Source organism: Nyctibius grandis, chromosome 2 (assembly GCF_013368605.1).
Source record: "Nyctibius grandis isolate bNycGra1 chromosome 2, bNycGra1.pri, whole genome shotgun sequence".
NCBI lineage: Eukaryota > Metazoa > Chordata > Aves > Nyctibiiformes > Nyctibiidae > Nyctibius > Nyctibius grandis.
Window position 1 is genome coordinate 58,590,953 of NC_090659.1, and position 12,787 is coordinate 58,603,739.

The 12,787-nt window shown below is 36.6% G+C and overlaps 1 protein-coding gene across 6 annotated transcripts in view; it reads left to right on the forward strand.

Annotated features, from left to right (window-relative positions):
- ANKRD10 (ankyrin repeat domain 10) overlaps positions 1-12,325 on the forward strand; it is a 38,215-nt gene extending 25,890 nt beyond the window's left edge. For 4 of the 6 annotated variants that reach the window (XM_068425411.1, XM_068425413.1, XM_068425415.1 and 1 more), the window contains exons 4-6: positions 4,302-4,537; positions 7,639-7,734; positions 10,635-12,325. In XM_068425411.1, coding sequence (XP_068281512.1) covers positions 4,302-4,537; positions 7,639-7,734; positions 10,635-11,119 — 817 coding nt within the window. In that variant the 3' untranslated portion in view covers positions 11,120-12,325. Of the gene's footprint in view, positions 1-4,273; positions 4,538-7,638; positions 7,735-10,634 lie in introns of those variants that run through there. The other 2 variants (XM_068425412.1, XM_068425417.1) reach the window with 2 other exon arrangements.
- The last annotated feature ends 462 nt before the right edge of the window (positions 12,326-12,787 follow it).

Sequence of the window (12,787 nt, forward strand, 5' to 3'; positions counted from 1 at the left end):
CTTCCACACCTTCCCAACTGGTAGTTTCTTCCTTCATAAGATCATCTTTGAAAAATACCGGTCTATGTAGCTTGTTATTTGCCAAGTCTTGTTTCAGCTGGCTAGCCTAGCTTAGAGAAAAACCCTGAAAAGAAACATAATCTTGTCCTCAAGTTTGGCATCTTTGTTGGAGGAAAAAAAACAACCAAACAAAACAAAACCCCAAACAACAACAACAAAAAACACCACAAGACCTGCAGGAAATTTCCTTACTCATTTTTAAATTGAGTAGTGCAGTTACAGAAACAGAGCTGTTGTATTTGCTGTATGATTAGCAGTAACAAAAGGGCAGCTTGCCTGAAGATTTGATATCAGTGTGTTCTGAGCTTTGCAGCTTCCGCTATTTCATGGTGTTAAGGGTAAAACATCAAAACTAGTACTGAAGGGATTTTTAACTTATAAAAAAACTGGGGTGAGTGGAAAAGAAGATTTTTCCAAGAGACATGAGATTCTGAGGTATTTCTGTCCATGTTGTCCAGTGGTTTACTTTTTTTTTTTCCCACTGCTTTTCTTTCACAGCCTGGGTCTTGAAGTTACTTTTCAGTTATAATATCTTACCTAGTCAAATCATTTTTCTTTATGTAGGCAGCTATGAGAAATGAAGAGAAATACCTTTCAAGGGAATCTCAAATAACTGAAGTATTTGAAAATTTACTTATAGTGGTTACCCGTGAGTTTCCTGCTTGTTGATTTTTTTTTTTTTTTTTTGACCGTGCAGTCCATGTCATATAGTCTCCTTAATAGCCAAATTAATCTTCAGTTACTACTACTTCTTTTCACTTGACAGTTTACATACCATTGCAGTTCATAACCAAGGGCTGACATAGGGATTACACAGAAGAGACTGAACTCCTCTTAGTCTTATGTGTAGTCAGGGCAGTGAACCATTTCTATTTTCATTCCTATAATGGAGTCTGGCTTTTATATTCTTAGCTCATGGACTAAGCTGAGATGGCTGCTTCATTTTCAAACATTGGAAGCATTTGAGGTAGACCACACACTGCAGATTTAGGTAATAGATGTGTTCACAGTTCCTTGTAACTACTGCTGTAACAGGGTGGTACCACTCCAAATCCAGATTAGAGCTTTTAAAGAATGGTCTAGTAGATGTCCTAGCTTTTTAATTCATTCAAGTACTCCACTTCAGGGTTTCTAGAAGGACTGTACAAGACTGTTTTTCTGTTACACGCTCAGAATCCTCACAGTGATGGCGGTATTTCTACGTATTTTGGAAATAGAGAAAACTATTCCAGTCTGGTAAGACTGATAGCTGTTAAGAGCATTTTCTTTCCTGCTTTGTGTATATGGCTCAGTTAGCCATTTTTTCTTGGATGACTTGCATTTTGTTATGATGAGCTAGTATAGCACGGCTAGCTCCTGCTGCCTTTTGTGTTTCCGCTGTCAGTTTTTCATCCTAGAGATGGCTAGAAAAATCAGCTAAAGAAGTAGGTCTTTTTTATCTTTCTGGCCTGTTTTTGAGAAAGTAAGACTTAAGAGTTTTTGCCAGTTTTGTGGCTTCTCCTTTTCTCCTTCCCATTAATATTGTAATGCAAGCCAGTTTAATTGAAATTTGAAAGGATTTGAATAGTCCCAGAATAATCAAGCTTCAATTAAATTAATGGAAACTGATAACTGGATATAGAAAAGATACTCAAATTATCATTCCCACTGAGAGGGAGCAGAGAGAACTTAGCAGCTGTGTTCCCTTTTGTAGCAGTTGGCCAACCAGTTTCTAGAGTCCTCTAGATCCTGTAATCTTTTACTTGATTTGACTTTTTTTTTCTTTTTTTTCATTACTTCTGAACAAAGGAAGTTCTCTTGAAATTGATAGGCTAAATTCAGACTCAAATTTTTAAGAGCGACATTTCTAAACTCTCGGAAGAATGTTACATCCAGTATGCTTGGAGTCCCTTGAAAACCTATGCAGTACTTCCAAAATGCTCCTGTAGAACAAGTACATCTTTGTCTACCTGTTAAGAGTAAGCTGTTCAGGAAGAGGTGGGAAGGGAACAGATCTAGAAATATCAAAGATCATTACATTTTAAAATCTGACAAACACTAACTTAAAGTTAATCTGTTTTCTTTCTGGGAAACTGACTTTTCTTTCCCAGAGTTTGGTCACGTAGCTTACACACTTGCATCTTAGTTTGTACATCTCCAGATGCCTCTGGCAACTTCTGTCGACATTCCTTTGGGAAACAGTGACTTAACTCTAGTCTGTCTTACAGTCCATTTTTCTCAAAACAGAGTTATTGATCAATAACATTTGCTAAGTAATGGAATTACTCCTTGAAGTTTTATTGAATTAGGTGGTTGGTCAACACCCTGTTGTGTTGGTAATTTTTATCTTTGCATAGCTTTAGTTTGCTCTTGTTTAGATTTCCTTTACTGACCTTCTGGGGCTCGCAAATTTAAAACAAATTTCAGAGAACTGAACTCTTATTTTTGTCCAAAACAGATATGTTGAAATTGCTGTTTCTTAAATTGTAGTGTTACGTCCATATGCTACACAAGTAAATTAAAACTACTGAAAGAGCATTGAATGTTGATTAGCGTGGACCTCAACGGGCCATCTAGTTCAGTGTGGGAAAGGATAGACTATTCTGCAGAATTTCTGAAATCATGATCTGCTTTTAAAATGGGGCAGGGGAAGAGAACCCTCTGGAGATTCAGCAACCTTTATACTCTGAAACTTTTCTCATAAGGCCTAGCTTCAAATATCCTTTGTTCATGTTAATCCCATTCATATACTGCCTGCACTGGATGCACAGAATGTATTATTCTCTTTGCAGCAATCTTTTAGATATTAAAACTAATACCTCTACTTGAGGTTTCATTTATCTTGACTAACTAGGTTTTTCAGTCTTCTAAAGTCTTAACTTTCTAGACCACTCTTGGCTGCTGTTCTCTGGATCTTCACTAGTAGTCTAAGTGTTGGCTTAGAATGAAATGGAATGAAATTACCCTGATCTAGCCTAATGATTTTTCTGATTCAGTAGTATTTTGACGTATTCTTCCAGATTTTATGTAATCCAGCTGCATCCATTTATGGAATTAGTCTTGCTGTAATGGTTTCTAAAAGATTTTTTTGGTCTCTTTTTTTTGTAGCAAATAAGTTGCAGTGATCTAGGAAGCAGAGCTGGGCTTTGTTCTTTGTTTTCTTTGCATGAGCTGGAGAGAGTTGTTTTCTGCTTTGTATGAGTTTCAACAGAATCAGGTCTGTTAATCTTCTGAATTCTTATTCTGTTGGCTGGTCTGTTTCTGGATTTTTAAGTAATGGACTTGTCTAAACTACTGAAGCCAAGAAATAAAAATTCAATTTTTTGACTAGTTAGATCTGTCTGGGAGGGCAGAAAAAACTCAGGAAAGATTTATTGGCATCTTTCACTTCACAGTCTAGTTTTGTCGTTTGTAGCCCTTTTGTCTCCACTTTTATGCATCTACAAAGTTCCTGTATTTCTAAGCACAGACATAACTGTATGTTGTGTAAGTGCATGTGATACAGCAGTCTTTCAAATTAAACCTCTGCATCTCTACATGTCGTACCTGATTTCATTTATAGTCTCCTTGATGCATTAGAGTATTCAAAATCCAGTGCCATTCTCTTGTACACGGAAAAGTAATGGTTCAAATAACAAAGCAAGTCCCAGCACTTATGATGTCACACACTTTGAAATGAGAAACAAACCAAGAAAAAAAGAAGTATAAGCAAAGCATAACTAAGTATAGCATCTTTATCTATCTATCTATCTTTTTCTATATATGTATATATTTTATTGTTAGGAAGAATAGTGATGTTGTTATTACCTTAGAAACCAGAATACCATGGACAATTGCCAAGTCATGTTAAGTTTGTTTTGAGTATGTGATCTTTTGCTCAAGTTAAAGCAATAGATTGCAGAATAAACTGCAGAAGATGGTAAAATTCAAGGCTTAAATTAGTCTGAAGTTTATGTAAAGATCAGATACTTCAGACTATTTTAGAATAAAGCATTTTGAGAAGTTTAAATAGGAAGATGTTTTTTTAAGGCACATAGTGTATTGATTTTATTCTAAGTGTATTGTCTCCCAAATTTTGCTTAGAAGCCAGATAATATGTGCAAAAAGTTAAGTTAGTTATAAAACTAAGATAACTTAATTTCTTAATGGAAATTTGCTAAGTGTATGTTTTCTCTCATCGCCAGCAGATAGATAGTAAGGGCAGCAGCAGCAGCAAGCTAGCTTGATGAATGAGTGTAATTCAGTTTCTTTGTATTGTACAGCTTGAGAAATGCCAGTGGCCTGACAGCAGCAGACCTTGCTCATACCCAGGGCTTCCAAGAATGTGCTCAGTTTCTCTTAAACCTCCAGAACTGTCACCTGAATCGTTTCTATAGCAATGGCACCTTAAATGGGGTTCATCAGAATGCAGGTCCCAATCCGTTCAGTGGTGGGACAAGTCGAAAGAGATCTTTTGAAGATATGGAGTCTGCTGGTGTGAAGAAGGCCAGAACAGAAGGTGAGACCCCAGAGGTAAAAGGGATGGGGTGATAACTGTTGCTGAGAAAGGAAAATAAACATTTTAAAGCCTTTCAGAATGGATGTTGAGTATTATTGACAAACTCACATACATATCTAAATTACATATTAATACAAGAAGCAGATGAATACAATTATTCTGTGCCACGAGATCCCATTTCTCCCTGTCATCGTCACGGTGTGTTCAGAAATTTCTATTTCTGGAGAGTGCTAAAGTTACATGATGCCAAGAATAATAGGTGAAAGAGTAGAAGCTGAAATTAGCTCCTTCCTTAATTTCTTCTTCAGGAGAGCCGAATAATGTTGCGTTAACTCACAGAGATACCCAGATGTTCTGATGGTAATTTTCCACTTCAGGATTCATTGACAATTCAAAAACTGTTTGGTAGACAAGATGAATGAAATTTAATGCAAAAAGTTTCTCAAATCAAGAGGGGTTATGTCTGTGACGTTAACATACCTTGAGTTTCCAGGGTTGTGCTCCAAGGGGAACTGATACTTTACAGTAGGATATAAGACTAGAATGAACCTTAAGAATTCCTGTTAAGCTTGGTGCATTGAGGATAGTGCGCCTTCCTTGGCCAGTAATGATGCGACAGTACAACCTCGAAGATACTTTTTTGGTGGCTATATGAAGAAATCTTTTTTATATCCTACAAACACCTTGAATAACATGATAGAGTTATTCCACTGCTTCCTTTCTGTTGGTCATCCCATTAAATTCTTATTAAAAGGAATGCCGCATTCTGCACTCAAGCCTTGTTTCTTTTTCCTGTCTAGTATCAGGAAAGGGACTTTGTAGGTCTTCATTGAAGACACTTTCTTCAGTTAAAGTTCATATTGTTCTAGCAGGTGTGACTTTCAATAAACCAAATAAAATGGGCTTGAACAGTGCTTAATTCCAGATAACAAGAGGTGAATTGAGACCAAAACAATGTTTCTGAATATCACATGAACAACATAAATTTAATCAATATTGACACTGCGTAGTAGTTGCTTTAGTACCTGCCGTCCAGCCCCTGTTTCAACTATACCAGAATCGGAGGCCTTAATGTGGTACTCCAGAGCCGATCATAAATGGGATATGTTACTTTGTGTAGTTGGTCTAAACTATAATTTCATGATGGAGAAGAATGTGTATACAACTAAATGCAAGACTGCTGAAGCTGAAGTTTCTAATCTGATGTGTCTGCCCTCAAAGACATCAGCATCAGTAATATATCAATGTAAAAAATTGGAGTGACAGTGAATCACTGTTTTTGAGGCACTTTGTAAACAATAGAGCTGAGTAAGGGGAAGTCATCAGTACGTCGTACTTATCTAGCCCTTTTACAAAACAAGCCCAATTTTGTGGCAATTTTGCCATTACCAAAACCACACTGGTCTGTTGTCCTTTAAAAACTATTTGCACAGGAGGTTGCAGATGTTCAGAGAAAGTACAGGCAATCTGTATTTGCAGGGAAGGGTCAGGTTTTGGTGGCCGTACTCCAAATCAGAACAACCGCTGCTTTGAAAAAACTACCTGTTGTGACCAGTACAGTATATGGCCCTTGCAAGAGCCTGTAAGCAGTGGACTTGGAAGAAGAGAAGTACTTAAGCTGTGCTTTGCCCGTTGTCTTGGAATAGCTAAACTGGGCAGTGGGTGAGGCTTACTTACATGTAATTTTGTTTATATGCACACAAATGTACCTGCTCTCACGTGCATAGTATTAAAGAAACCTTCCACCTCAAAATCAAGCAACACTGGTATGTGATAAACTGTGATACAAACTAATTACTCTCTTCAAATGTAATATAAAAATGAGTTCCAAAGGCTGAAGCTGAACTTAACAAAAGTAAATCGGTAGCCACTTCCAGAGTGTACACCAAATAGTTCTTACTTTTGACTTAGAAACATTAGCTGGATTCTATGTCCAGTTTTCTGAAATCAGTTCCAGAAATTTCACCCTGCTTCCCAGGCTGGTTGGTAGAGGGTGGTGCACAGGGTCAAATATGGTGATGATGCACACCAGGCCAACTGGTGTGTTAGTGGCAGTCCTCATCCTAACCCCTCTGGTTCATGGCCCGTAGCAGGGTGGCTTCTGCCCTGTGCTGTACATGCCAAACACAATGCTGACTCGCTGTGCACAACTGGTGACCGTATCAGTATCACAAGCCTCAGCCTGGCTGCTTTTAGGTGTTGTTTGAGAGGGGGGGATGAAGGCATCGCCAGGTGTACCCTTGAATTGGCCAGCATGAAACTGCACTTCTGTATTCCTCTAGGTAACTAGCAAAAATGCCTTTCCCTTCCTGGTTTAGGGTGATTTGAAGCCCACTGATCCAAGGGCCCTGGTCTCCTTTAGGCCCTGTGTGATCTCTTTGGCCCTGAAACACTTTAGCTGTTGCTTAAGGTTCTTTAAAAACGAGTAGTTTATGAAAATTTCTGTTGTGCCCGAGGTAATGACAGCTGATTTGCAGTCTAATAGAGTAACCCTTTATAACATAGTATTAAGAGTGTGTGCAGTGTATATGGAAAGGTGTGTTAATGTCGGTGTGAGAGCAGTGCTTTGGGTGGTAGGTACTACAGGGAGTGAAGTCAAGCCCATCTTGCTTATTAAAGCATTTGCCACAGCAGTCTAACCGCTTGCAAGACATCTCTTTGTTCAGCTCTTGAAGGGATCCCTGGAGCAGTCCGGTATGAATGGGGGGTTGTTACTGGGAAAGAGGGAGCAGTCCAGACTTGACAGTAGACAAAAGTGAAGTAGAGATTGCATTTTATCTGTCAGGCACACTAGCTGTGTAACTTAAATTGCTCTTTATTCAATCTGTTAGTACATCAGACTAACAGTTGTTTGATATGTAGGTGCAAAGTCTGATAGGTACACTGGTAATTCTCCATTTTGAGGGATTAAAATGAACGTGCAAGTCCTTAGCATTTACTTATTCTGCATGTGGAATCTCAAATATGTCAGAAGCTTTCAGATGAGAAAAATTTACATTTCTTTGTAAAAAGCTTTGCTTTAATAATCAAAGCACTCATCTGTTTGTTGGCTGAGTTTTCAAGTGTGCACCAGTGACTAAATGTGACTTTTTTTTTATCAGCGTACAGCTTTGACAGCTTAATACCAATGATGAATGGAGGAGTTGAGGACGATGCTGACAATATGCACATCGATAGAGAGTTTGCTGTTGTATCAGGTGGGAGTGGACAGTTTCCTGTTAACTACAACAACATTCAAATGGTTGAAGACACCAAACAACAGGAGAGTACTTCTGTTGGACCAAAAGAAATTGAAATATACACTGTTTCTGCAATGCAAACTCCTTGTCGTTGCAAGAATCAATATGAATTTTATTTTTAATTTAAGTATAAAACTTAGTCCTTTATTTTTGCACATTGTTGTCTAGAATCTTGAAAACTATTGTGTTGCTGTAACACCCATTATATTGGGGGTTTAGTAGGTATCTAAAATTAGCTGTTTCATGCAATATATTGTAATGGTGAAAGAGAAGGTTTATTAGTAGTTTATTGTTATTTCAGATAAACAGAAATCCACAATGGCTGTTTCACTTTTAACCTGAGGCTTGTATTACGTTGTGCCTTGGTTTTAGTTGTGATAATTTCAGGTTAAAGGAAATTCAGAAATAATTTAAATGATTCATTTCATTTCCGTTAAATAGATTTAATTGCTAATAAGAAGACTTGATAGGGAAACATATCCTAGTGTTTATATAGCTTTGAAAATAACCTATGTTACAACTAAACTATATTCAAAATAGTTCTACAAACACTATAAAAATAGTCTAGACATACACGTGTTCTGAATTTGTTCAGACACAATGATGTAAGTGCAGGATCCTGCTATGGGGATCTTTTATATAAATAAAAGACTGGACATCGCAGGTCTTAAACTAGTATTGGGAACTAACATACCTTGGAAAACAGTTTTTGTGTTTTGTAACGATCTTCATGGAGCAGTCAAAATGTTACTAGTATTAGTGACCACTAATGCTCTTAAGTTTTTTAAGGGCTGCTTAATCAAGATGCTTTTGGTAACCCCAGGATATGTATAGAGTTTTTGATTAAAACAGTCTTGGGTTGGCTTTTTCCATGCACTTCGTAGGTACAGGCATGGAGTTACTATAAAAGTGCATTATTACACTCAGAAATTAATTTCTTTAATTTGTTCTGTGATAAATATGTTTATGCTTTGTAACACAGATCAGATTCACCAAAGGGAATGATAATTAATAGATATTTTAATATATTAGGAATAAATATATATATATATATAAAAATAATCAATACTTAAAAAGTAGACTATGATACTTTCCAGTGATAATTACTAAGTGTTCTTATTTATGGAAAAATGATTGTCTTTCATAAATATACTCTTACTACAATAGGTGCTAATTTTTAACAAATAGTAACATTCTATAATTATCACTAGAACTATTCACTACCTACTTTAGCATATTAACTACCAGTAGTGCCATTTTTATTAAATTTGATTTGGCAAAGCCAGCCTATAAGGATTTATTTTTAAACAGTTACAATTTTGCACTTTTCAGTTAATAAACACTGTGTGAAATTCCTTCTGTGCGTTTTTGTCACTGAAATACTAGCTTTGATGTCTTAATGGGTTTGGGTTTTTTTTCCACTTTGAATAAGAATTTGTGGTTAGTGAGTTCAACTCGTGTGGTTATTTTAACTCATATGGGACTAAATAGGAAACCTCACTTAGTACATCCAGTGAGTTACAAATCGAACACATTTCTTGGCATTACATATTGCTGTATGTGAAGTATCAGTATCATAACCCATATTTCAGATAATTTCCATGCGAAAGACTAACAGAGAACCAAAACTTCAGATTCTTCCTTGTCAATCAGTGGTACTCATTATGTGTCACTTAAACAGGAACCCAGTGTTTTACAAACGTGGGAAGTTACCAACAGACTTACTGGCTTGACTTGGAGATACGCAGTGAATGCAGTCATATTTTGCAGATAGGTTTATGCATTCATGTAGACATAAACATATGCACATGTATCCAAGGATAATAACAGAATGTAAAATCTTTAAATGTCACCATAGAGGTCTGTAGTTTCTATGTTTGCCTTGCTCATCTTTACCCATATAGATGTGAATTTTAGATGTCCTTTACTGGTGGGCAGTTTTAAGGCAGAATTTATCACCCATTTTTTGAGCTAGTACTTTGAGTACCACTGCAAAAACACACATTTCAGACATACTAATGAAATCTGTTTATGGAAATAAAGTATTGTACTAATCATTAAAGTCAAAGGAGAAATTGCTTCAAAACAGTTGTCAGTGGGTTTTGCATGCACGTTTTTAGAATTTTGTTTCCTATTACTAATCTTCTTTAGTCTTCTGTGCACTCTGCTGTTGCTATTGTATGGCATTTTGCGTGTGGATTGTACAGATGTTATTATAAACTTACCATTAAATACAAACCTGCCTAGTATGTTATCTAGCAAGCTGCTAGATAAATTGAAGTACTTTCTGAATAAAGGAACTTCGAAACATCTTACATTAGCACCCCAACATAACATTTCTTTATTTGACCTATTTCAGTGTATACTGTACTGTGAGAATTACTACTAAAAAGAAAAAATATCCATGGAGAAATTAAGCTGAAAACTAATAAAAAAACCTCTTCACCCTCTTACAGATACTCAGTTCTTGTACGTACATAATCTTTCATCCCAAGAGGGCATTACAGTTAAGGTGGAAAGATGCCTTCTATCCACCTTTCAAAACACTGCCCAGAATGTTGTCTGCTGCACTTATTTCATACAGTTAAATGAAAAAAATGCTGAGAAGTTCACCTTGTCTTTGCAAAGATGAATGTAGGCATATTTACAAATTGAATGTAGATAGATAGTTGCATTTTCAACGTAAGAAGCTATGCTACAGCTTACTGGTCAGCTCCCATTACTTTGAACTACCTATATTGTTATGAATAAAGGGTAGATTTATTTTCAAAGTTGTGTACGGAAGCATTTTTTAAGTAAGTGGAGTATAGTGGAGACATTTTGATGTATTTCCATTTATTCTTAATTGTTGGTGACAGGTGTATTTCTTAATGCAGATATGAATAGCAGTAGCTCCATATTGAATGCACTGACAAATGGATGTGCCATCAATGGACATTTGGATTTCACCGCCGCACAACAGCTCAGTGGGATGGATGCCAGGCGTGAAGAGTGTTTAACACTAACACCTAACGGAATAATTGCTGGAATAACTTCTCCCAGTAGGCACCGAATTCATCCCAGTAACGGCACCGAGGAACCAGAAAAAGCCATGTATAATTCCACCGATATGTGTGGCTCTCTACATCTGAACGGCAGCCCAAGTAGCTGTGTTTCTAACCGGCCCTCATGGGTGGAAGACCCTGGAGATACTTTGCACTATGGGCACTATCATGGTTTTGGGGATACTGCTGAAAGCATCCCTGAGCTTAGTAGCGTTGTTGAGCATTCCAATTCTGTCAAGGTTGAACAGAGATACGACAATACTGTCCTAGGCACCATGTATTTGTATCATGGTTCTTAGGTAAATGACCTTTATATCAAACGCATATTGAAATTGCTACCAAATGAATCTGGGGGGACAAAATCCTCACATAGCATTAAATTTGAAGATTGCAACTTATTGCTATTTTTACACTTTGTTTATATGAAAAGTAAACCTTTGATTTGACAGCCTTATACAATAGTTGTAGTTTGTTGCATGTATGGGGCTTAATTAGTGATAAAATAGGTGCTGTTATGATGGAATGTTTATTATTTTCATTTTTTTTATTATGGAATGTTCTGGTTTTGTATTTTTTTATTTCTAAGCTTGTGAACACTATCTTTCCCTTTTTAGAGCTGTTTTCCCTTTTATTAATACAGCGTTTAACTGAATTTTGTGAAGAAAATGTTACGTATGTGCATCACTTAGAAGTAAAGATTTTTCTTTTCCATATCTTCTGCTGAAGCTATGGTAGCAATATCAATGCCAGCTATCACTATGCAAGGTTGAAAGTGGCAATCTATCTTCTGGAGCTTCTCTGACTTTATAGTTTGTACATTTGTTAGGTATGATTAGATGTTCATCTTTAAATTTTTTGAATGAGTTGTTTAAAAGCGCAGAGACAAAATTGGAAAGAGTTACTGTTCCAGTTTCTGTAGCGTAGAAGTGCTTTGCGTTGTTGTTGGGCTCTTTGCATTATAGAGTGGGAAAGTGGGCTGCCTTTGTTGGGTCGCGGTTGGGTGTGCCTCGAGTTAGCTCTGAATTTGTGGCCGTTTTCTTTGGCTTCTCTCCTTTCTATGTACACTCGATGTTTTACCATAGCTCACAGACTGGAGGCATGTTGGCACTGTTCTGCTTTGTACACAGTTTAAAATTGCTGTTACTTGTTATAGAATTTGCCAAGTCAAAATATTTGAGTTTGACTGTCTTGGATATACATTTATTGTCCTTTTTTTTAACATATGCTTTGAAAATGTAATGTTGTGTACTCTTTGGGCTATGCTCATGGAAAATACATTGTATTTAAAGCTTAATACACAAATCAAAATTCATATTAAGTGCACTATATGAGCACTAATAATATAAGTTGCTGCTTTGTGTTATGATAAGTGAAGAATGGGGAAGATTACGGTAAATGAGATAAGCCCTCTGAATTGTGTTGATTTTTTTGTTCTTGTTTTGTTTAAAAAGGGACCTTTACAAATTGGAATTTAATAAAAATAAACATATTACATTGTATCTGAATATTTTGTTTAGACATTATATTTGTATTGGCAATTTGAGCAAGTCTTTAACAGTTTTTAAATCACATTTCTCTATAATCTTTCTCAGTGTGCAGTGGGATTTCTTGATTTTGTCAGTATGTGGAAGCAAATGTGAACAGCCCCCTAAGTTGTCCTTGATTGATTGAATCACAGAAACACATACTGGATATTCTGTGTAAGAAGGTTGTATCAGCCTTGAACTCCAAAAATATGTTAAAAATACTGGTTGTCTGTTTTTCATGGAAGTTACACTCTCCTTTGAACATTTTTAGGCAAAATGCAACAGACTACAGAGAAGTCAGTGTTCAAATAGACTTTACACTCTACGTGGTTCACTACATACAAGATAGTCACAGTGTATTCAAATGGAGAGTAGCACTGACAGGAAAATCGAACGGTCCTTTTGCAGATTGTTGGCCAGACCAGCAAAACTCCTCAGTGC